Source organism: Homarus americanus, unplaced genomic scaffold, assembly GCF_018991925.1.
Source record: "Homarus americanus isolate GMGI-L3 unplaced genomic scaffold, GMGI_Hamer_2.0 scaffold16430, whole genome shotgun sequence".
NCBI lineage: Eukaryota > Metazoa > Arthropoda > Malacostraca > Decapoda > Nephropidae > Homarus > Homarus americanus.
In genome coordinates, this window is record NW_024729259.1 from 5959932 (window position 1) to 5986267 (window position 26336).

At 34.7% G+C, this 26336-nt stretch overlaps 1 protein-coding gene across 1 annotated transcript in view; it reads right to left on the reverse strand.

Annotated features, from left to right (window-relative positions):
• Positions 1-5247: 5247 nt before the first annotated feature.
• The window catches only part of LOC121866471 (mucin-5AC-like), a 43006-nt gene continuing 21917 nt past the window's right edge, over positions 5248-26336 (reverse strand). Inside the window, exons 10-17 of the mRNA XM_042366178.1 lie at positions 20751-21323; positions 19568-19676; positions 18559-18679; positions 18133-18353; positions 12891-13120; positions 12424-12604; positions 11670-11949; positions 5248-6139 (exon numbers count right to left, since the gene is read on the reverse strand). Coding sequence (XP_042222112.1) covers positions 5420-6139; positions 11670-11949; positions 12424-12604; positions 12891-13120; positions 18133-18353; positions 18559-18679; positions 19568-19676; positions 20751-21323 — 2435 coding nt within the window. The 3' untranslated portion in view covers positions 5248-5419. The remainder of the gene's footprint in view (positions 6140-11669; positions 11950-12423; positions 12605-12890; positions 13121-18132; positions 18354-18558; positions 18680-19567; positions 19677-20750; positions 21324-26336) is intronic.

The window sequence follows — 26336 nt, forward strand, 5'->3', positions numbered from 1 at the left end:
TTCATCATCGCACAATGTTGCCTTAGAGTGTACTGTATACTGTATATATACAGTAGGTATCCCTCGTTTAACGACGGGGTTGCATTTCTGAAAAACTTAATGTTAAGTGAAATTATCACGAAACGAGGGATAACAGCAAAGAATGGAGGGCGAACAACAGGTTCAAATGGCAGGGCAGTAAACACCAAGTACAGTATTGTACTTCCAAATAATAATACAGTGCAGTAGTACAGAAATAATAAACGAGTTTGATATAAATGATTTCAAATTTAAACGATTGATTTATTAACATCAAATTTCTATATAAACAATGTGGTTCAGAGTTAAAGGGCTTAGTTAGCACAAGGTGAGCCTAATTCAAACAAATTTCAAATTGCATGTCAAAAATGAAAAAAAATTGCTATGATAAACAATAAAATTGATGCATAGCATATCATAAAACATCATCTGGGTGATGCAACACAGTTCAGCTGGGTAGTCATCCAGTTGACTCAAGAGAAGTGTGGCTGCTACCGGGCTGTGTGTATGCCATGACGTCACATTGGGGGATTGAGTCAGGGAGCACACAGTTAGAGCCCATTACCTCTACATATACATTCACTTCACACCCATTCTCTTCATTTTTCTTATTTTATAGTTATATATTATATTTTCCTTATTTCTGAGCCACATTAGTGTGTTGTAACAATTTTTCCACAACTTTTATAGTTTCACTGCCTGTAATGATGGCAACATGCGATCTCACAGGCCACCTCATGCCCAATTGTTTTCCCTTCCTAGTGACTCAAGCTATCGCTAAACAAAATTTTGACTTAGCGTTAAGATGGAATGGGTGTCAAAATTCTTTTATCACTCAACTGAATTAATGTTAAGTGAATTTATATTAAACGAGGGATACCTGTACAGTACGTATACAGCATATATAGTTTGTATATATATATATATATATATATATATATATATATAATATATATATATATATATATATATATATATATATATATATATTATATATACTAATGCAGTACTAAATTTAGCATGTTCTTACAGGAGGGTTACCTTATATATTTTTAGTTCCACAAACATACTCGTAATCAGCTTAGCTCAAAAGATGATTTTTGGGGGGGGGGGGTTTAAAAAAAACAATTTGAGTAACAACATGAAGAGTTCTGGGGTGTCACTTCAGTTTTAGAGCAGCAAGGACAAGAAAAGAAAAGATACTTTAGGTAGTGAAAAAAGTTCTTTATACCTTGCAAGACTATTGTGTTTGTAGTTTTATTTGAGAATATGGAAATCATGAATGTCAAAAATTGTATTTGAAGCTCAGATTTTCAAGTCTGAAGACAAGACATTTTTCCTCAACCCTAAAGTGGTAATTTTTCAACACTTAAGAGACAGTCAAAAACCAAAATCTCATTATTTTTATAATAAGCAACAAAAATAGAGCTGTTATACCTTTCAAAAAATATCAATCTAATGTACAAATACAAACATATTCATAAAATCATTATTTTAAATTCCAGCATTCAGACAGGGTCTCCAATTAGCTGCACTTCTCTGCAACCTTTCCATTGTATATTTCTGGAGTAGATTATCATAAAGACTATACAGTATTGAGAATCAACAAAGACATCACAATATATTTACCAAGGAAGTTAAATTCCCCAACATTCACACATGCAAAACTTATAAAAAAAAATTGTGTTAAAAATGGTTTGGGATTCTACCTTAACAATTCACAAATACTGGTTATAGCTACCCAATAGGCATCAGAAATATAAAGGAGATATCTTGTCATTCTCAAGCACTTACATTAAGTAGTGTATGCTCATATGATCGAATAGTATTGCCTCGTCTTAAAATAAATGGTGATTATAAATATGATTAAAATTTGTCACTGCCTTTTTAATAACATTTTCAGTAAGAATGGAATATATAAAAGCTGTGATAAGTATCAAGGATATTCTTCCAAACCTGCAAGAAACAAAGATTATACAGTGGTATATCTAAACTTTGTAAATTCTGTAAGCATGGTTAATGACTGAATTAGTCTTAGTACAAATATTGTAATATAAAAGATCACACAGAACTAGGTTGGATTCTTCCACTATTATTCAAAAAGTAAGGCAGCTTGCTTGACATTATAGGTAATGGAGCAACAATAGCGATGGTGAGTGTGCCAAGTCATAGTATACATGTCACAAGCATGTTTGTGTGTACATCACCATCAGCATACATAATATACTGACGTCAATGAATAATGTGTAATATGTCACAAACAAGAAATTGAGTATGTCAAGTAAAAGAGGGACCACAGATTAGACCATCAACAGGACAGAGGTCCTCTTTACATTTCATGTACTGTACAGACTTTGTAAAGCACAACTGTTTGGCTGCAGCTTGTGACTAGAAAAGCATTGTACTAACAGTTCACTGCAAGAGAAGCAAATGCAGAGCTTACATAACTTTTATGATTTTCTCAACTTCCCTTTGTTGAAAATGTGGATATTTGTGTATCCATGGTATTCATGTCAAACTATGTGAATCCCAACAATTGGCAAGGTACTTGTATCTCAAAATGTAGGTTTTCATGATAATCATAACTAAAAGCCGTAAATAATGGCTTTCATAAGCTGCAACAATGTATATAAGGCATGGCAAAGCTCCTTTACTTCTATTGGGATCTGTAATAGTTTTTGGCATATATATATATATATATATATATATATATATATATATATATATATATATATATATATATATATATATATATATATATATATATATATATATATATATATATATATATATATATATATGCACACACACACACACTGAACCCTCACTAATTTGATATCATCCAATTTCTGGGTTGATTGAACTACTGTACAGTTAGTAAAAAATTTCAGAAACATAGAATTAAAGTAATATCTCCGTTAGTAAGAATTCCAATAGCTGGAATTTTTTGGAAAATTCCGAGAAAATATTCCCGACATCCAGAAGATTCAGGGGATGAGGGATTTTTTTTCCCCAGGGGTTAGAGAGATGAAATCAGGCGCATTTTCTGGAACTTCCGCGAACATTTTTCCATTACCCGGAAAATTCCGGGGATGAGGGATTTTTTCCGGCTTTGAGAGTGTTGTCTCATTACACGGAAATCTCTCATTCCCAGAAGTGCCTGCACCAATTGTTCTGGCAAACAGAGATATCACTGTAGTCTCGATAATTTGTCAAATACAAATTTATGTTCTAAAATTAAAGGGTGCCTCTATTACCTGTACTACATTTGTTTAAATACGGCAGTGAAATATTCATAATTGTCTTAGACTGGTTTAATTTCTGCATTATGTTTATTTACTGTATGTTCAAGATAGTTAAAAAGGTTTATTGTTGTGTTATTGTCTGTATTTGTTACATTGTCGAGTCAAGATTTTGTGTAGAAAACTGTTTATTTGTAAAATGGGTTAAGGGAAAATTGTGTTTAATATACAGGGGATCCCCAGGTTACAAACGGGTTAGGTTCCTGAGGAAGTTCATTAATCGGATTTGTACGTAGGTCGGAACACATACTATATGCATACCATACTTACAAAACAATATCCAAAATCCCAATATCTCATAGCCTAAGCCCTTATATACATCTAAAATCACTTAATTTAAGTGAAAAGAAGAAATAGAATGACAAAATACAGTAAATGAAAGTGAAAAAAATAGTCATCAGGTAAATAGAATACTGTAAATTTCACGTTTAACCCCGTTCGTATCAGCGTGTGTTCATAAGTTGGACATTTGTAAGTCGGAGACCTCCTGTATGGAATTTTGTTTTACGACCTAACCCTTCCGTATATCAAAAGATGACTGTATTAAAGGTTCTCTAATATACACTGTACGTAGTTTCTCATATTCTAAAAATTGTAAGGAAAATTTCAAATTACATACTTATCGAGAACCTTTCAAATGCATAGAAATGCATCTTATACAGTATGTAAATGTACTGTACAGTAAAACAATTCCTGCATTTATTAAATGGTTAGTCATGAGTAGTAAAAACAGGAGAAAGTTTAATTTCGTGTTCTTTTTTTTATTAATAATTTACTCCATTTGTTAGTTTATTAGCTGATTGGGTGTTTTTTTTTCTCTGCTATTACCAACATTGTCCAGTGTTAGAGACATAAAGAAACCTTACAAAGTTTGGTAGTCACACTGCATAAAACCCTTTTAACATCTGACCTGAGGATCATACCTGGGACACAGTGGTGAGAAGCTAGCTGAGGCAGGGTAATCTGTGGTGGAGGGGTGGTCGGTTGACAAATGACCATGAAATGGCGATTATGTACACACCTTTCAATTGTATTTTATATTGCATTTCACATACTGTACCGGTATATATTTTTGTATGTACAGTTTTTCATACTATCTTCATAAATTTTTAATTGTTTCTGTATGAAAATTTTGTTTCTGAGAAGCATGAGAATAAGAATTATTCAAAATTATTTGAAGACATCTGTATCGACAAAAATAACAAAACGCCCAAAATTTTGGATTAGTGAGGGTTCGGTTTATATATATATATATATATATATATATATATATATATATATATATATATATATATATATATATATATATATATATATATATATATATATATATATATATATATATATATATATATATACATATATATATATATATATAATGTGTACAAAACAGATACTGAATAAGTTGAAAAGCAAGAGCAATGACATCAATGCATATTCAATTTTCAGTACAGTAGACTTCCCCTACATTTTCAACTTGAGAACAGATTCATGATGCACTGTACTGTATATCAGTAACTTGTGTAAGTATTCCTCTCGTAAAGAGAAACACTCACACACACTGCCGTCAAAATATATTAAAAGAAAATAATATTTAAATTATAAAATAATACAAGTACATACAGTACAATTACCTAATATCCATTAACGTTACCTACATTACCATACTAATCTGCAACACTAGTGACCTGTCCTTTGTCTTTCTTGTGTATACAGCTGCCTATTGACTAATAAATAATTTCCTTCAGCATGAGGTAAAGACAAAATATAAATAACTTGTGACTAGAGAATACTGTATTTGGCATTATAATGAAAAATATTTGTAAATTTTAGTCAAAGAATTAATGGCTTTGATAATATTACTATTGCTATGGACTAGGATCATTTAAAATTTCATACTGTTATTATGACTTACCATTTTTTTTTCTGCCATAAATATTTGTTGGGGTTCACCTTGGTTTCTGACCTGCAATTATTGTGAGATCAGTGAGCACCGATGATAAAAGGGCATTAGCATAATGCTGTATAGCACGGGGTGCGGGGCGTAAACCGGGACATAAGGTAGAGTGAAGTACTAGAGCAGGATGGGGACAAGGGGGTCAGGAGGCAGTGGTGCGGGGAGTATGTGGCCTTGTAACTGGTAAGGAGGACGGTCTTGGCGGGCCTTGGCAAGCAGTTTGTCGACCACCTTCAGATTGATTGCCTGAATGACTTCCAGACAGACTTCCAGAAAGGGATGACTGACTTGATTCAGAGAGTTCAGCTTCATCACGACCAGTCGTATCTGCTTCTCCACCCTCAGTTGAATCAACGGAAAGAGTAGATGCATCAAGAGCAGTTGCATTAAGATCAGCTGATGCCACTGAAGCCATGGAGTTAACCATTTCTGGGTTCATAAATTGATCCAACTGAGGTGGCTGCTTTTGACAAGCTACTGGAGTTCCATCTGAACCATCACTAGATGGATCCCTACAACTGTTATCATCACTACGAACCTTTGTACTACCATCACCGCAACCACCAGCTACAGCACCATTTCCTTCACCGCAAACCGTATTATCTTTACGACTGGATGGAGATTTCACAATTGAAGTGGTGAGGGCACGAATTGAATGTGTAAGTGAGGTTACTGATTCACTGAGAGGAACGGGAACTGTTGCAGCACTCTGGGATGGTGGTGAATCAACTGCTCCTGGTGATCTCTCATGACCTGATCCACTAGACTGGGACATAGTGAGAAGTGACTGTGATCCTGGTAGATTACAAAATGCATTCATCACTTGTGTAACCATTGACAGTGATTCCTGAAGTTGTCCCACCTGAAATTACAGAAATTAAAATAAATTAAAACAAAGATTATATAAATGTCAATTTTAAGATGAAAATTTAAGTTACACAGATCATTTCTCCGTACTGTACATTAAAAAAAAAACTAAAATAGATTCTTACAACCAAACAATCATGAAAGTGATGTATGTATTATTCCTGTAAGATTTATACTGTATACCAAACTGGGACCATAACTCAAGTTAATCTAGTAGCAAGATCCTCAGTAACATAAAAAAGGAGAAGGTTTACTGTATTTCTTAAATAACAAATTAAAGAAATCATCACTGTTTGCATACTTTAAATAAAAAAGGGAAATACTGGAGCACCTTAGCTTTTGTCTTTATTCAAGACATCTTCAGGCAACTGAATTTACAACAACTGAGAGATGAGCTTAATATACAAAGGGAGACTTTGGTCCCTAACCCTGATATATTTTGGGGATCCTGTACTAAATTACAACAGTTAGTTACAAAATTACAGTACAGTAATCATACCTTATAATGGAATTACTTTTAGTGGAACGAATTTGTGTCAGTGTTTGCTTCTCCATCTAGTGGAGCTTTCTACTAAATGAAGAAAGTTTCCAGTAATGCCTACGTGGGCTCACAATATTGTTTTGGCACGATAAGTAAGTTTCCCACTGCGCCGCACCACACATTGTTGTGGTCTCCCAGAATTTTTTTGTATTCTCCTAGCATGTGTGCGCATACGTCATTGCTTTAAATCACTTTAACATATCTAACAACACATCTAATGTTATTGCTGTCTGTTCAATTTTGAAACTTTTACAATTCTGAGGTTAAGTTTTATAGTGACCCCTGAGAAACATACCTAAAGTTCTATAATGTACTGTACAAATGAAGGTAAAAAAAAATAATGTGAGTACAGTATGCCATAATTAAAAATAAAATTATTATACTACAGGGTATATAAAAATACTATACAATGCACTGTGCAGGTATCATACCCATTGTAAAAAAAACAGTGTAGTGGAGCAATTTCCCCTGTCTCCCCAGACTTAGTCTTGACATTCATCCAAGCAACACAAATACCTGTATGTAGATGAAGTTTTTAAACCCTACATGTTCACATACATAAATGTATCTTTGAAAAACAAAATATATTTTCCAAGATTTTAGTTTTTTGATGTGGGTATTACACACTAGGGCATACACAAGCTTGTAAGAACTGGATGTACCAGTAGGTTCATATCTGCTCTGTATGTCTGCCAGCCTCCTGCATGTCTTGGTTCACCCAAAGTAGTATTGTACACTTGTAGCTATACAACTTGATTTTGAGTTTATTTCTTGCATTTTTTCATTTTATTTTCTTCTATTAGACTGATTTATTATCATAATTTAATTTAAGGTTGATGGCATAGAAAAATTTAAAATATATTATCCATATCAAGTTTTCAAAGAAATATTCAGTTAGAAAAAGTTGTAATAATGTATATTCTAGATAATTAACTTCCCTTCATTTTGTATATATATATATATATATATATATATATATATATATATATATATATATATATATATATATATATATATATATATATATATATATATATATATATATATATATATATATATATATATATATATATATATATATATAAAGCACATGGGTGCACAGAGCAATTGAGAAAATGAAGAATGGGAAAGCAGCTGGAAGCTCTGGGATACTGTAGTTGCAGAAATGCTGAAAGCATTAGGTGATGTAGGAACATCAATGGCGACTGAATTGACTACCCGGTAATGTAATCATGATGGAATGCACTAATCCAGATGACTGGAGGAGTATGATTGTGATTACTTATAAGGGTACATGTGATACATTTGAACGCATGAACTACAGGGGCCTGAAGCTTCTAATTCAGGTTATAAAATCTGTAGAAAGAGGGGGACTACAGAGGCAATATTTATGGCCAGGCAGCTACAAGAGAAGTATTTTGAGAAAGAGAGAAAATTTTACTACATATTTGTAGACTTGGAGAAGGCATTTCACAGGATACCACATGAAGTAGTGGGCAATCAAGAAAGCTAGGAGTCGAGGAGTGTCTTGTTCGAGAGGTTATGGCATTATATAAGTGCTCAAAAACCTCTGTGAGAGTAAATGGGGAGGAAAGTGAGGAATTTGAAGTAAAAAAAAAAGGAATCCAATAGGGTCTGTCTTGAGTCCTCTTCTATTTATCATGGTGCTGGAGACAATATCACAGGACTTTAGTAATGGCCTGCCCAGGTAGTTGCTGTATACTTATGACTTACAGTAGCATTGATTGTTGATAGTATTGAAGAAGCAGTGGAGAAATTTAAGAAATGGAAGGATAGATATGAGGCAAAGGGCCTGAGAGTGAATGTGGCAAAAATAAAAGTATTGATCTGTGGGGTGGGAGAGGGAACCACGGTGGAATGTGGAAAATGACCATGTAATGTCTGGAAGGAAGGTATTCGCAGCAATTCAATAATGTTTAATGAGTGTGTAAGGTGGGTACACAAGAGGTGCAGTGGAGTAGATGTGGGACATTGCTGACTTTAAGTGTTCTGTATGTGCAAGTAACCATGTGCCCACAGCAAGGCTGAAGAAACTGAACATTGGGAATATGTCCCTGGACTGCATCAATGAGTTCAGTTACCTGGGTGGCACGATCGGTGCTGATGGGCGTGCTGAAGCCTGCTCAGTTGCAAGAGTCAGAAGTGGCTGGAGGGAGTTTAGGGAGCTGCTGCCTTTATTGATGGTAAGAGGACCTTCCCTCTGAGTGAAAGGAAGAATGTATGCGGCTGGTGTGAGAAGTGTAATGTTGTATGGCAGTGACACATGGTCAGTTAACCCGTACGTTGGCGCAAGATATTATAATTAAATGACACGTCAGCGCTGGCCAAAATAAAAAATTCTTGCAGAAATCACCTCATCATGGTAAAAAATTTTTTATAAAACATAAAAAAAATTCTACTTGCTGAGCTCTGGCAATCTAAATAATGGACCCTCTTGGGCGTGACCTTCGTCTGTCACCATGGGAATGACTCACACTGAGAGTCACCCCAGAGTGCAATTCATTGCACCTTCTTTGTATTGTATATATTCTCGGCCACACTGCGTGATCTATTTTTAGCCCACAACACCTAACGGTATATTGCAGTGGTCACAGTGACACTTGTTATATACTGTACATTATTATTGTATATCAGGAAGTCTACATAACTGTTATTGTTAATATTGGGAAAGCAACACACACACACATTAGTCAGTTGGGCAGTGATGTAAATTTACGAGTATTGGGGCATGTTTGAGTATATGTGGGTGTGTAGAATGCTATATAATGATTTTCCACATACTATTGTTGTTATCGATGATTGAATATTATTGTAATTTATCACATTTCCCAATCAATAACGTGTAATATTTGCAACATGTCGTGAATACACATATCATACTTAATGTTTTGTAGGTACATGCGGGCATTTGTAAAGCACTCATTCCACTTAGAACATTTATTACATTTACCTATTGTATTATCTGTATTTATTCATCATTCTAAACTACTTTTCCGCTCTTTCAAGTGAAACTGTGGACTTGTCGATGTACACAATAATGAATTGTGAGAGGAAGAGTTGAGGTGGAAAAAGGGTGTGGTGCAGTATTGAGAAGGTGAGGTGAGGTGTTGAGAGGGTGTGGTGCAGTGTTGAGGGGGTGAGGTGAGGTGGTGACGAGGTATGGTGGCTGGTGGTGAGAGTGGTGTAGGTAGGTCAGAATCGGCTGACAAAGTTACACGGGTAGTGGTCACACGTGAGGGTAATGACTCACCCCCAATGCTCCTGAAGCATGGTCCTGTAATGTGTGGCAGCATTGCCAGGCTGAAAGTTTTGCTAAATCATAGGCCTAGAGGTGCTTGAAACACTGCTTAAAAATCAAGCTACTTGTAATGCGTGTGAGGTACTGGAAACATTTCATCACGGATATATCCATGATTGGCACCAGCCGACTCCTATTGTTTATCACAGATACCTATATACATGATTGATGGCCAGCGGGTTAAAGAGGATGATACAAGTAGACTTGAGTGAGCTGAAATGAGAATGGTGAGGTGGATGTGTAATGTAACACTGAAAGACAGGAGACAATGTTCAGAGGTAAGAGGATGACTGGGCATTTAGAGTATTTGTGAAGTCCTGTGTGGAGGCAGGTTGAGATGATTTGGGCATGTGGAGGAATTAGACGAGACCAATTAGGTTAAAGAGGTGCATGAGCCTAAATGTGGAGGGGAGGAGAGCCAGGGGTAGGCCAAGAATGACATGGGGAGATCATGGAGATGTTGTAACAAATTAAATTAGAGCTAGGAACCTGACAAGACTCTTCACAAGAGACTGTGGAGCATGGAGAGTTGTCATGAGGTAATCGCGACTAACCCACGCAACTGTGGATAATGGAACCGTGAGTAACCCACGCAAGTGTGGATAATGGAATCGCAACTAACCCACGCAAGTGTGGATAATGGAACCGAGATAATTCACGATATAGAAGAAAAAAAGAAACAAAAGATGATACCAAAAAGGATAACAAACTATTATGTTATGCACATACTGTACATTCACTTTTCATTCAACCCTTTCATATATATATATATATATATATATATATATATATATATATATATATATATATATATATATATATATATATATATATATATATATATATATATATATATATATATATATATATATATATATATATATAGATAGATAGATAGATAGATAGATAGATAGATAGATAGATAGATAGATAGATAGATAGATAGATAGATAGATAGATATAGATAGATAGATAGATAGATATAGATAGATAGATGGAAGTAGATAGATAGATAGATGATAGATAGATAGATAGATAGATAGATAGATATATATATATATATATATATAATATATATATATATATAGTATATATATATATATATATATATATATATATATATATATATATATATATATATATATATATATATATATATATATATATATATATATATATATATATATATATATATATAGGAAACAAGAAAACATGATGTTTCCCAGTGCTTTCGTGTAATTCACATCTTCAGGGGTGAATCCAGATGATGTGATTTTTTTTTTTTTTTTTGAGGTACGAAATTATGGTACAATATTTTACCGTAATGGTACGTATGAAATATTCTTTTAGTTACTGTACAGAATTACGGTACAATGTTTTTTCTATTACGAATTGCAAAAAAAAAAATTGTGCCATACCGTAGTGACACCCTTGCTTGGGAGACATGGTTACAACAGGGATGTTTCATTGTTTGTTTAGTGCCAGCCGTCATTGTTTAAGATTAGCCTTGGTCTCCAACCAAAGATTTGAAGGTTATGATATACAGTATATGTCTCCCTAGAAAAACATGAGGCTATGAATAATTCATTCCAAGTATTAAGTAAATCTCGTTGTAAAGAAAGCCAAATGTGAAACAAGTTAACAACAGTGGTAACATACACTTACCTGTCCTTGTAGAGATGCGCAAAACTCAGTTAGCTCTTTTACACTTTCCTCTGAATATTTTTTAGGGCCTGCTGATGTGGCTCCTTCTTTGGCATCCAGAGGTGTGAGAGGTGTTAGAGGCGTTACTGGGGTAGAGGGAGTATTGACACCATCCCGCTTGCTAGCCTGCAGCTTCTGGATCTCCCGCCACAAAGTACGAATGGCATCCAACTGCATGTGCCGGAGTCGCCTCTCGCGTTCTAAAGCTTCTTCGGTGGAATGCAACTTCTCAGTTAAATGCCTGTTAAAAGTAAGACACAAAAATATGGGGTCAACACATGAAACCCCAAGAAATACTCTTGAAAGGAAAAGTTACCTGTTAAGGCTGGAGAAAAGGAGGGCAGAGAAAGGAAAGGAGGAAGGGAAGGAGGGAAAAGGAAGGCAAGAGAAATGGAGTGAAGGAAGGAGGGAAGGCTGGAAGGGAGGGAGGGAAGGAGGGAAGGACAAGGGGGTTGAGGGAGAAGGGGACAAGGAAGAGAGGGATGGTGAGTTGGCAAAGGAGGGAGGGGCAAGGGATAGAGGGTGAGGGAGAGAGGGGGAATGGGGACTGAGGGGATGGGCAAGGAGGGAACCACAAAATCCCACACTTACTCCACATCTTATCAGTATGACACCCACTGATTCACACACAAGTATAAAGAGGTCAATAAAAGGATACAAATACCATAAGAATGATGTACAGTAGTTCTAATCAAAGAAAGAAAAATGTTCTTACTTAATGTGTTGCTCTGCCCTTGAATGTCTGATGTCATCTCTAATCTTGGCAGCGTTTGGGTCGTGATTGCGTGTTTGGTATCCTCGCCAGTGTTTTTGAAGTGTGACAGCTGCTTGGGCTTTGGTAAGATCAGAGGTACTGCTGCCACTGCTGCTATTGCTGGACCGTCTTCGGGCATCCTCTGCAGTTGCAATATTGAACATGGTTAGTATAAATATACAGTCCCAGAAATGAAAATGACTTGCAGGAAATTTAAATATTTCCAGGTCAGAATTAGATTACCTTTGAATGACTACAATATTGTTGTTTTTGAATTAAAAAGGATTGAAATTAATAAATAAATATGAATTATTATTATTACACATAAAAATCTAAAATAAAAGAATTAGTTGGTGGAGATATCTGATGATAAAATCTTTCAAGACAACAACCCCTTCAGTACAGTAAGTAAAACTATTCCAACTTACTATTATCAGAATTTCTAATTGGAGCACCATTCCTGTATTTTTCTGGATCGTAGGCATGAGAGCTATGAGTAGGATCTCTTCCTCGTTTCTCCGTCTGCTTCCTCTCCGCTGCAATGCTCTTAATTGTTTGCAGCTTGGAGACTGACATCTCAGAGTCTGTGTTATCTGAGTCAGCATCTGAATACCCATGACGTGGTGAAGCAGCTTTCTTCTTGGTTGAGTTTGGTCTTCTGCAAAAAAAAAAAAAAAAAGTTGCAGACATTATTCATGAGCATCAATTCCAAAATCCATTGTATAATAATAAAGCGAATTTCAACGCAATTTATGTTGCTCTATCAAGTGTACACAGTTACAAACAACATCTATATCTCACTGACTTAAGAGTAACAAAAAGATTACAGTACTAAGAACAATGCTGCATGCAACTCCTCATTTCATACACACTGTATACTATTCCTTGTCAATAACTCTCTCACTGGCCATTGATGCAGGTTGCAGTGCCAAGAGCCAGTGTTTTAATTAGAAAACCAATGATAGTGATGTGAGATGTGAGGCTGGTCAAATTGGTATGGGCAAATTCCTGGATCCCAGTAGTACCCTCATTTCTCAGGGAGCTGCCACAGAGACAAGCTGCCACACCCTGAGACTTGTGTTAAACCTGATACTTTACTGTATTTGGGACTCCAGTGCTTGAGAGATGCAGTTTTTTCTTCAGATTTTCACTAATGTAATATTAAGTATCTAAAATTATAGCAAAGTCCATGTTTCCTGTGGCTGTTTTACCTATGGTTTGAGTCTACCAAAATGTCAGTTTTTTCTGCTATGTTCCTAAGATGTCTGCGTATTTGTGACTCTGAATTTATTGACGATGAATTTAAACACATTCGTTCTATTGCACAGAAACTTGGGTACCCTTCTGTGTTTGTTGATCGTTGCTTTAAAAGGGCTAAAAAATCCTTTCATTCCTCTCAAACCAGACAAGTTCCTACACTTAAGAATATTTTGACTCTGCCCTATCGTGATGAATTTGTCCCGTTAGTTCGGTCCCTCAAGCTTCTAAATATTAATGTTGTTTTCAAGTATGACTCAACCATTACCAATATGTTAATAAGGAATAGCCCAAGTTTGAATGTAAATGGAAGTGTTTATTGTATTCCATGTAGCAAATGTAATTGTAATTATGTAGGTCAGACAGGAAAAACACTGCAGCTCAGAATCAAACAACATAAGTATAATATCAGAACTGCATCTGAAAGCAGTGCCTTGTTCGTTCATGTTAGGAATAATAATCACCCCATTGCTTGGGAAAAAAGCTTAGAAGTATTCAAATCATCTTGTGTCACAGAAAGACTTCTGGTTGAAGCTAGTTTGATTAAGGAATTAAAATCAATAAACCTTAGTGATGGTCAGTTCAAAACTGATAATATGTTACATAAATTTATTTGTCAGTGGCCCAAGGTTAAAAATGCTTTGAAAACCTTTGATCTTGATGTATGATAGTTATTTTGTGGGTCCCTTTTTTCTGACCTGACCTGTCTAGTCACGTCATCACCCTTCTCTTAAGCTCCTCTACGTGTGTGTTGGTGTGGGGATTAGTGGATGTCATCATTATGACCTGACCTCATGTTTTTAGGTCACCCTGTATATTTAAGCCTCTCTCTGTCCATGTAATCCAGTTGCCTCTGAAGATGTCTTGAATAAAGATGAAAGCTAAGGTACTCCGTTGTTTCCATTTTCCCGTGTGATTTTATCAAGATATATATATATATATATCATGTAAATCCACAATGAAGACGTGGCTAAGATAAATCTTGATAAAATCACACCGGAAAATGGAAACAACGGAGCACCTTAGCTTTCGTCTTTATTCAAGACATCTTCAGAGGCAACTGAAGATGTCTTGAATAAAGACGAAAGCTAAGGTGCTCCGTTGTTTCCATTTTCCCGTGTGGTTTTATCAAGATATATATATATATATATATATATATATATATATATATATATATATATATATATATATATATATATATATATATATATATATATATATATATATATATATATATATATATATATATATATATATATATATATATATATATATATATATATATATATATATATATATATATATATATAATATATATATATATATATATATATATATATATATATATATATATATATATATATATATATATACAGTGGCCCCTCGGTTAACGAACTCAATCCGTTCCAGAAGGTCGTTCGTTAACCGAAACGTTCGTTAACCGAAACCATTGTTTCAATGGGTTTTGGGTAATTGGTTCCAGCTCACCGAAAATTTCCTAAATTCAACAAAGATGGTAGAAAAGTTCACTTACTTTGAGGTGTGTATGTAGAAGGCTCCTGGATGATGATGATGATGATGATGGGATTTAGAATGGGGGTGGAGGAGAAGGAAGAAGAGAAGGCATTGGGGTGGAAGAGAAGTCACCCCATGGCGCCATTTCACCCATAAAGATTTAGCTCTCTGGTGTAACTCAAGATTATTTTCTTTAAATCAACACTGCACTGCATTATATATTGTCAATATGTAAAATATATTTCAAAATGACCAATAATTTGCTTGGAAACACAGAAAAAAAGCATTTAGTAGAAGAGAGTCTCAAGCAAGATGTTACCTCCAGTGAAAACAGAGAGAGACTAACTCCTGTTTGCTGTGTTAAGAGGCTGGATGCCGCGCATTAAACTAGTCACTTTACCTTCAATTCTGTTCAATAATTTTTAAAATGACTAAAAAATTGAATATTAAACTTTTAAAATTATTGAATAGTATAAACTTCTTGATATTTACTAAAATAGTAAGGAATTTAAGCCCTAGAACCGATTAATGTATTGGCGGACTGATACTAAAGCTGGTTGCCCGGTCAGTGCAAGCGAAAACATGTTGAGGTCGGTTCGTAAGAACTTCGTTAACCGAATTTTTTTTCGTTAACCGAATTGAAGATCCTTATGGAAGGCAGTTCGTTAATCGAAATTACGTTAACCGAGGTGTTCGTTAAACGAGGGGTCACTGTATATATATATATATATATATATATATATATATATATATATATATATATATATATATATATATATATATATATATATATATATATATATATATATATATATATATATATATATATATATATATATATATATATATATATAAATACAGTTGTACCTCTGCTTAACGCGGTTTCACTTAACGCGATTTTCATACGCTGTGCTCGCCAGAACCGAACTTTCACTTAACGCTGGTTCATATTCTTACACGCCGAGGCGGTGCGGCACGAGCGCACAAGGTCGCCCAGTCATCAAAACATTACCGAAGTTCTTCACCCGCCACAGCCGGCCCAAGTCAGTGATAGTGATAATTATAGTGAGGATATGGACTTATATGGACTTTGAGGGTTTGACAAAGAGGCCCTGCAAGCCTCTGTGGTGGATAGTGATACAATTGATAAGTGATACAGGTGAGGGCCAATAATCTGCCCTCTGCCTCGAACCAACCCCCATCCCGTGTGCCCAGCCATCTTTTCTACTAATGTAAGTGTTAAAAACCCAATAATATTATTGATATTTCATTATTAATTGTGTGTGCATACCATCATAAAGTTAAGATAATATTATTACTACAACATAGTTGTGTCAGCCAAAAGTGAGTTTGGGGTCGGGCCAGCTCTATTGGAATTAATCCCATATGTTCTGTTGATCACTTAACTATATATATATACTAGCGTTTTATTAAGACATCATCAGAGGCCCTGATGATGTCTTGAACAAAGACACCATCCAATTGTTTCCATTTTTCCTATATATATATCAATATATATATACACCTTATTATATATATATATATATATATATATATATATATATATATATATATATATATATATATATATATATATATATATATATATATATATATATATATATATATATATATATATATATATATATATAGGGTGTGTATATATATATATATATACAGCTAGACCTCGACTTCACGACTGGGACTACGACCGCTGCAGATTTTCTATTAAAAAAAAAATATTTTTTTTTTCTTCAAATGACACGATTTCTATACTAAACGTTTCCAGTTAATGTAGTCTCCATGTATAATTAGAAAATTATAGAGCCCCATGTGCATTCAGCTGACTACATTAAAGGTTAAGTGCTCAGTCACACTGTATCCATTCCTCATTATTCATTACTTTTACTGTACTGTATTTCATTGTAGATTTTTATTAAAAAAAAAAAAAAAAAAAAAAAAAAAATTATCTATGTCGGACTTACGACCTGGATTTGGCCGAAAGTCGGTAAGTTCATATATATATATATATATATATATATATATATATATATATATATATATATATATATATATATACACACTAGAACTCTTAAATCACTACTGTAATGTGATACAGGTGATTAATTTTTATCTCTTGTGTAAAATATATGACATTTATATTCAAATTATTCGTTATCTTACAAGGATTCCAGCAATGCAGATTATATTCTCCTAACTTTAGTCTGTGGTATTATATAAAATAAAAACTGTAAGCCTAAAACCACCAAACCCTGGCTGGGAGGGGGGGGGGAGGAGGGGAGGTTACGGTGACATGGTTGACAGTTGGAGCCGAAGGTTTAGTGAAAAATTTATTTGTTTATTTATGTCCTTTAGATTGCATTTTTGGTTTTTTGCTTATAAAATGTCATAGAAGTGACCGGGGAAAATATAGTTTACATTGCTGGAATTCTTATAAGATAGAGATTAATTTGAATATAAACGTCATATATTTTGCACGAGATAAAATTTTTAGTACATTAGTAAATTTTAATAATGTACATTTTTTCAACTGTATTTTTGGGTAGATTTACAAATATTTCTGGGTGTTTCTTTTTCTTCTCAGCACCAGGAGAACTCTCACTTTTATGCTTGCCAGCCATTTTAAAGGGAATTACAAACAAAAATTTTGTCAGTACACAGAACGATCACTAACGTCGGGACTTGAAAATACATAATTTAAAAAAAATTGTACGACTGAGGCGGTCGTATATCCGGGTGGTCATAAGTCGAATAGGTCAACAGGTCGTAAGTCGTGGAGTACCTGTAAATAATATTTTAAAGGTACTCAGTACATTACTAACCAACATTGAGATGTAGAATCAAGTCAATATTTCATTTAGAAATGTGTTTACCTACCTCGTTGAAGGTTCCACAGAAACAGATCTTGCATATTTTGGGGCTGGTTTGGGGGAAGGCTTTGGTCTAGGTAAAGTTGATGGTCCTGCATTTGTGCTTGGCTGCCCACTAGCAGTGCGTGCTGTGTGAGAAGGAGAGCCCCGTGCAATGTCATTGGGGACTGGACTCTTCATAGGAGAAGCTCGAGGCCGGGTGACAGATGATGACCGAGAACCATTTGGCTGAAAGGTTGCAGAATGCTGTCAAGTATTTCACAATTTTGCTGGATTACTTTCAATTGTTATGAGTGAGTGCATCACATTTCTTCATGCTTCAAGGAACAAAATTATAAAATTTAAGGGATTTTATAGAAATAACGATATTGGTCTATTATCATATTATAAAAGAAACTGTTGACAATTGTTTTTTATTCTTGCAATGTCTTACTCTTGGGGATGCCTGAGGTGTAGATGTGGGCCTAGCGGACGGAGGTGGACGCTGAGAACGTGTAATAGAATTGGACCGTGCCACACTCACAGTCTGTTGTGTATGGGCACCTGCGGAAGAACTGAGGGCCACAGTAAATGTTAGAAATCATTCTAAATTAAAACAAATTAATAATCAATGCCTGCATTAAGAGACCTGTTTCACATTCTTTTTCTTTTATAATTTCAATTAATATTACTATGGACAACTATTACTCACAGGATTTAACAACTTTCACTTCATCGGAGCTGAGAATCTTCAGTTTACTACACTGCAATGGTCAACTACTTCCTTAGATCTAATTATAGTAATTATAGTCCTGAATTAAGATTTGTGTACAAAGAGATACATGAGATTAAATTAAATCCTCCATTTACTTGAGGTATATTTCTGTGGTTTCTATGTAATGTGTCATTTTATATATATTTTTAGGCCAAATACTTGAAACATACAGTTGCATTACTGCAATGCTATAAATTACAGTAGATTCTTGATACTCCAGTGTTTGCTTTGGCCGGAAACCAACACAATCAAATTAAGACCATCAGGAGATAACTCTGGTATGAAATATTGTTATATGTACCTGCAATTGGATGGCATGATGCATCCAACACTTTTACAAATATGTGTACAATATTCTTCTTGCATTATACTCTAGTTTACTTTGTAGTAAAAGAAGAAAACCATTAGTTATCAAAAACAATTGAAAATGCAGCAAAATATGGAAACTCATCCATCCTATCTTATTGGCTGAACTAAATCACTGTGGTTAAATTCTAATAATGTACACAAAAACAGATGATAAAAATACAACTACAGTAAATCATACAATGATTTCTTCATCAGCAGTGTTTACAATTTATCATAATTCAAAATTTACTTTATCTCGGCAAGGGTAGATCCCCTATTTATTTCAATTATGGAGGTCTTACTGTAGTTTATTTGTGTCAATAAGTTTTGTTTAACTCACCCGTGACTAAGTGTTGTGCGTGTTGCCATGGCTGCCTGAAACTCTGGACTCATGATACTCTCTGGAGCAGGAACAAACTTACTTGACCCTGTGAGCTGACTGCTGTGCTCTGTAAATACCATCTCACATATTAATATTATTATTCTCGTGACTGCACAGTCTCGAGTTATCTACACATTATAAATGATATCCTGAAGAAACGGAATTGGCAAAACTGTGATAAAAAAATCTACTACAGCATCTTATTAATCAAAAGAGGACTATAACCTGGAGGTACTGTATATATAAGGTCTACTAATCTGACATAACAGTACTCCTTAAGATAGTTTTCTTAAAAGTACAGTAGATTAAAATTTCATTTTTTTTTTCCAAAATGAATATTGTACATCCAAAATATGGGAAAAAGTGTTTATTTCTTCCATTGAAAAACTGGCAAAAGGCTGTGCAATGCAGAGTCAAAAGAGGGCATGTGTGAACTACACTACTGGGGAGGAGAGGATTACACAAGAAGCTATCACAAGACTCCACTCTCTAAACATACTAATAACAAACACAATTTCACATCTGTACAACACTGGTGTGTGTGTGTGTGTATATATATATATATATATATATATATATATATATATATATATATATATATATATATATATATATATATATATATATATATATATATATATATACCTGTATATATATATATATATATATATATATATATATATATATATATATATATATATATATATATATATATATATATATATATATATATATATATATATATATATATATATATATATATATATATATATATATATATATATATATATATATATATATATATATATATATATATATATATATATATATATATATATATATATATATATATATATATATATATATATATATATAGGATCAACAAGAGTATAAAATAACCTGTTTAATACATTTCACAATGAAAAACAATGAATAGAATGAATAACCATTTCTTCAATTCTTGGAAATGAAGTGAGGTGCTTGATAACTCTGGTAGGAAGTGTAAAAAAAATCCTCTACATCCATCTCCACAGACACTTTGTACTGATAATTTAGAGAGTGAAGTGTTAACTGTGGTGTATCAAGTGACTAGCAGTGAATGCTGAGGTGATGGTACAACAGTGCAATAAAAAATGTGTACCTTGGGGACCAACGTCTTCTACCACCAAATCATTCTCGTCCCCAAAGAGGCTGGTGGGTCGTGGGTGGGTGTGGGGGAGAGGATGAGACACATGCTCCCCCCATGCCTCAGCCTCTCCATTGGTGAGATGGCCCAAGTCCAAGCTGCGTGTCATTAGGCTGCTACTAGAATCTTGATGTACTAGGCTGCGTGACAGCTGTTCTGGCCCCTGGCTCTGTGTCATGGGGTCAAACTCCATTGAATGTTTCAACTCTTCTTCTCCCATAGATTGGGTCATCGGGTCCAAACCCAGGGAACGAGACATCTGCTCAGCACCCAGACTTCGAGACATGAGATCTGTTGATCCACGAGGCGCAGTACCGGCTAGTTGAGATAAGATGGCAGGATCCATGCTCTGGGTCATGAGGCTCGGGGTGTCAGGTGTACGCAGGTCCCCCCCATACAGGGTGTTGGACAGCTCTACATGGTAAGAATGGGCTTGCTGAGATCGCGCACCAGACTCATTCCTGGTGGCTGCGGAGTGGGAGTGTGTGCGGCGGTGGCACTCGCGGGCTGGAGCTGACCGCGAGGGGGCTGTGGGGTAAGGGGAAGTAACTACTACTGGCCAAAGGGTTTTACTACAATGCTGCACAAATTAATTATGCAGAACAAAATTACACTTAGCCTATACTCTACACTGGTCTACAATAATGCCTGGTTGTTAACTCATATTATAGGTATTTATAAATGTTAATTTTTATTCACACTTCATGAAGTCCTGCATGTTACAATGCTTAAAGAGAAAACTGCATATGCTTTTAAATTACAAGACCATAATAGTCCAAAATCTTTGAAAGTTATTGCTTTTCAAATATAAAGATGCTCTCTTATGCTGCTGACGAGAGCATTATAACCAAAAGATAATAAGCCATAATCTTCTGTATATCAACACTTGCTTCAAGTCATTATGTTATGAAGATAACTTAAGGGCAATAACAAAACTAATGGTTGCATTAGTGAAAGAGTAATTGTGCTGTACAGAAATGATATCTGTCTTTCTCAGTGATGCTTATAAAACAGTGATCCCCTAACCCCCAAATATTTTTTAATTACTTCTTTTGGTAGTTAGTTGATCTTCTGACCATAAATACCTATGTAATATAAGAGACTACAAAGGGATGAGAGGTTTTATGATTTCTTTTATCTGAGGATTTACATTTTTTGGATAATAGGGGTCTGTCACCAGTCACACTAAAATTTTTCACTTGTTCTTTAACTAAATCCCAGTGAAGAATCTTCTTTCTCCTATCTTACACTTGTGCAGTAGACTTACTGTTGGTGAGTCAATACCAAATAAAAATCATATGTACAGTATTGTCCGAGTTTCACAGTCTCACACTGCTTCACAACCAATGGTGCAGTTTCTTGGTAACTTTCATATCCTCTACAAGCATGCACTTCACTTATTATGCTTAAGCACGTTACTCTTCACTTTCCAGAAAAAAGCCATTAGTGGCAATCAAAATGCCCAACCTCTTAGCATGCATTGTGGCACATGAGGTCATGACGTAGAATTTGTTCAAATTTTATACAAAGGTACTCTTTTATATGCTGATTAAGGATCTGGATTCAGAATGTAAAAATTTCATTAGTGTTAATTAAAGACTCTTGAAATAATTAAATTTACAAAACTGTACAACAGTATTTAAAACATCATTTACAGGCGTCAAAACTTTATGACTCAATCCAGTCTGAATGAAGTTATTAACACTGTTTTAAGCTGATATGCACACAGCTCTCTCTCTCCAGGAATACATCCTGAGTGAATACCTTCCTATACAGCTTATCTTTTTACCTTCACCTCGTTACAAATTACCGTATTTGCCGGCATATAAGACGCACCGCCGCATAAGACGCACCCCCATTTTACAAGGATATTTTGTGGATTTATTTTTTTTAGTATGTTTTGTCATACAATTATTGAAAGTGATTTTGTAGGGGAAAACTTATGATTTTGTGCAAGTAAATACAATATACAGTAAAGACTCCGATAACAACGGTTCGACCAACAACTTTTCATATTTAAGACCCTAGTTAATTTAGGACCCAATTCAATTTAATAACTAAATCCCGATATGTATTATAAAAAAAAATTAAAATTACTGTAAAAAAAATGAAGAGTTCCTTGTGCAAGGAAGCTGCCTGGCTAATGAGTGGTAAACAACAATCGAAGCTTGGCGGGCCTTTTGTTTTCACGCATCTGGAACAGGAACAGGAGAAAAACTTTCTCAGGTTTCTTACAGCATTTTTGCAACCCTAATCAACATGAGCAAGAGAGTAAGTGATGGTTGTGTTGTTTCAAAAGCTAAAAGAAAGTGTATAAGCTTAGCTGAGAAACTAGATGTGCTAAAATGATATGAAAAATGTGAGAGGTCTGTGGATATTATATGGAGCAAGCAATCAACACATTTTCTGAAGTGGATCCATTAATAGAACAAAGCATTAAAATTTAAATAAATGCAAATGATCTCTACATAAAGATGTATACACCTGTAATGAGAAAGAAAGCAGCTGTGCAAGGTTCTTTAGACAGCTTTATTATTCGAAGGCCTAAACCATCAACTTCAGCTACACCATCAAATTCAGTATCATAAGCAGCTTCAACATCAACTTCAGGTTCAGTAACAGTTTCAGCAACAGCTTTATGGAAAGCTACAGCTTCAGCCAGAGTTGAACCTGATAACTTTGTCATCTGAGTAAAAGCTCTCACAATATTCATTGGCAGTCCTTATGTTTTAGACTTTACCAACATTGGTGAGTAGAATTTTTGTTTTACATTCGTAAATATTACTTAAAACATATATGAACAGTAATAAGTGTTGCTTTCATATTCATATGACGATATGTTTTCACATGTACGCACTTACTGTTCATACGTTGGCATTCCAACTCGTCTCGCTTTATTTCTTTACCATTAGTGGTTAGCTACTTCTAGTGTTCCATTAATTAACATTAAATAACATTACTGTACTTAAAACATACATACAAGTACAGTATTAAATTTTTTAAAATTAAGTTCACTACAGCTACAACCAGGGTCTTATTTTCTTCAGTTTCTTATGTAGAACCATTGTCACTCACGAAAACAATGCCATATTGTCTCCTCGTGTGTTTTAATATTCCGCGTATTATTAATGAATTGCATTGTTCAATTCACATATATAAACATTAATTCAATCAAATACATATTCAGTAATAAACAATAATGAATCTTTTGTACATAGCCTTAAGATAAATGAGTATGTTTACTTGATTGCGCACGTATACCTGTACATTGGCGTTCCACTCTCAGTCACTTTTTCTTTAATATCAGTGGTTACTTCTACTGTCCATTAAATAACATTAATTAAAACATACATATTTTTTACATTAATTTTACTACAACAACAACCAGGGTCTTATTTTCTTCAGTTTCAGGTGGATAACTGACATTATGGGTGTAAACACTGACAACAATGCCGTCTCTTATCCTCTTGTGTGTTTTAATATTCTACGTATTATTAATGAATTGTAATGTTCATTTTGCATATATAAAGATGAATCCAATCATATACATATTCAGTAATAAACAATAATGAATCTTTTGTACATATTCTTAAAAAGATAAATGACACAGTATCCTTAAATGTGCACGTATATGTTGGCGTTCCCAATCCATCTCTTTTCTTTGCCAAGAGTGGTTAGCTACTTCCATTGTTCCATTTATTAACATAAAATAACATTACTTAAAATATATGCAGTATATACATTTTCTTACATTAATTTTACTACAGCTACAACCAGGGTCTTATTTTCTTAATTTTCTCGTGTAGAACTATCGTCCCGGACTCCCGGCTGTAAACACAAACGAAAACAATGGCGTCCCATCTCCTCTTGTGTGACCATATTATTATTCATTTATATTGTATAAGGTGCATTCAGAAACATTATTTAAAGATTATAGTTTGCAATTTTCATAAATTGTATTGTTTTGGGGGAAAAGAGGGTAAAAAGACACACAAATGATATGAAAAGGTCACACTTGGGAACGCATCTCATTTGTATAGTAAAATTATACTAACCCAACTCTACCTCTGATCAGAGCAGCTGTGTGGCTTGTTTATATTTTGGTCAAGAGAATTACAGGTACCAACAAGATGTGAAACTCGATTTTTGGCTGTGAGGTTTTGTGTTGCCGCAACTGGCCACCAGGGTGTAGCACCATCGCTATTGTTTTGGCGTCATCGAATTATTGCAAATGGCTGACTGGCGGTTGAACCTTCTGTTAACATTTCTTTAATCTTTCTAGGGGCATTTTTCATTTAGATAATAAACAAATGTTTCTTAAAGGTAACGCAGTCGTTAAATAATGAAAGACATGTACATGTATCTGGTGTGGGTTACGTATGCTGGGGAAGGAGGTACAGTGAGATGTTGTGAGCTTCCCTCTGCCGTTAAGCCATTATTTAAGTCTTCAGCAAATTTGCCGCAAGTTTGTGATAATAGATTGTGATAATTTGGCTTGTTTCTCAGTATTTTATTATTAGTAATATTATTAGTAACACAATTTTTTTGCTTAGTGGACTACTGTTCGTCCCAAACTCCCTAGCTAGGCACCTCCGCCTACGGAGCTCAGCCTCCCATCCGTAATACGGGCGCATTAGACGCAGGGTAATTTGTGATACATTAAAAAAAAAAGAAAAAAGCGTCTTATACGCCGTCAAATACGGTATATATTGTGTTTATTTTTTTCTATTATTGAAGATGTATATAACTATGATGACTCATGCACCATACGAGGCTGATCATATGAGAATATAATAATGAATCAATAAATAAACCTGGCGAATGCAGCAACACTCGCCCCCCCCACTACCCCCAGTGTTGATCTTTTCATAAGCCTCGTTTTAGTTTTATCCATTTCTTTAAATATGTACAGTACTCTACACTCTACACCAAGTATCCCTGTTAAAGATAATACATACTCTACATAAAAAGTTCAAGTAAATAAGTGGAGGTAGCAAGGTGCGGCACACTGAGACGATGTAAGGAGGCTGGGCTCAGACTGAGATACATGGGGCATGCCACGCAACACCATCACACAGACGTTCAACAGCACCCATGAAAACAAAAACTCTCTGGACTGATGCTGGATATTCTGGACTTTTAAATTATTTCAGTTGAATAGAGGGGCAGCCTGGAGACCTCAGAGAATCTGCATTATGGTACACAAATTTACTCTTGTAAACATACAATGTATATCTTAATTAAACCATTCAATGCAAATGGTCTGAATTTCATGTAAGCTCTCGGTACAACACTTTTGACACACAACGAGTTTCCATTCTTATATGGTACATCCACTGTTAACTACCAGAGGCAGACCATTCCATATATGGCATGTTTGCAATGACTGGAATGATTAATCTCTCTCTCTCTCTCTCTCTCTCTCTCGCATGCACGCGCACACACACGCACGCACACACACACACACACAGAACCACCTCTACTACAAGTAGGATGAGTGTGTTTCTCAAAGCAACCAAACACACCTACCAATTAATGATC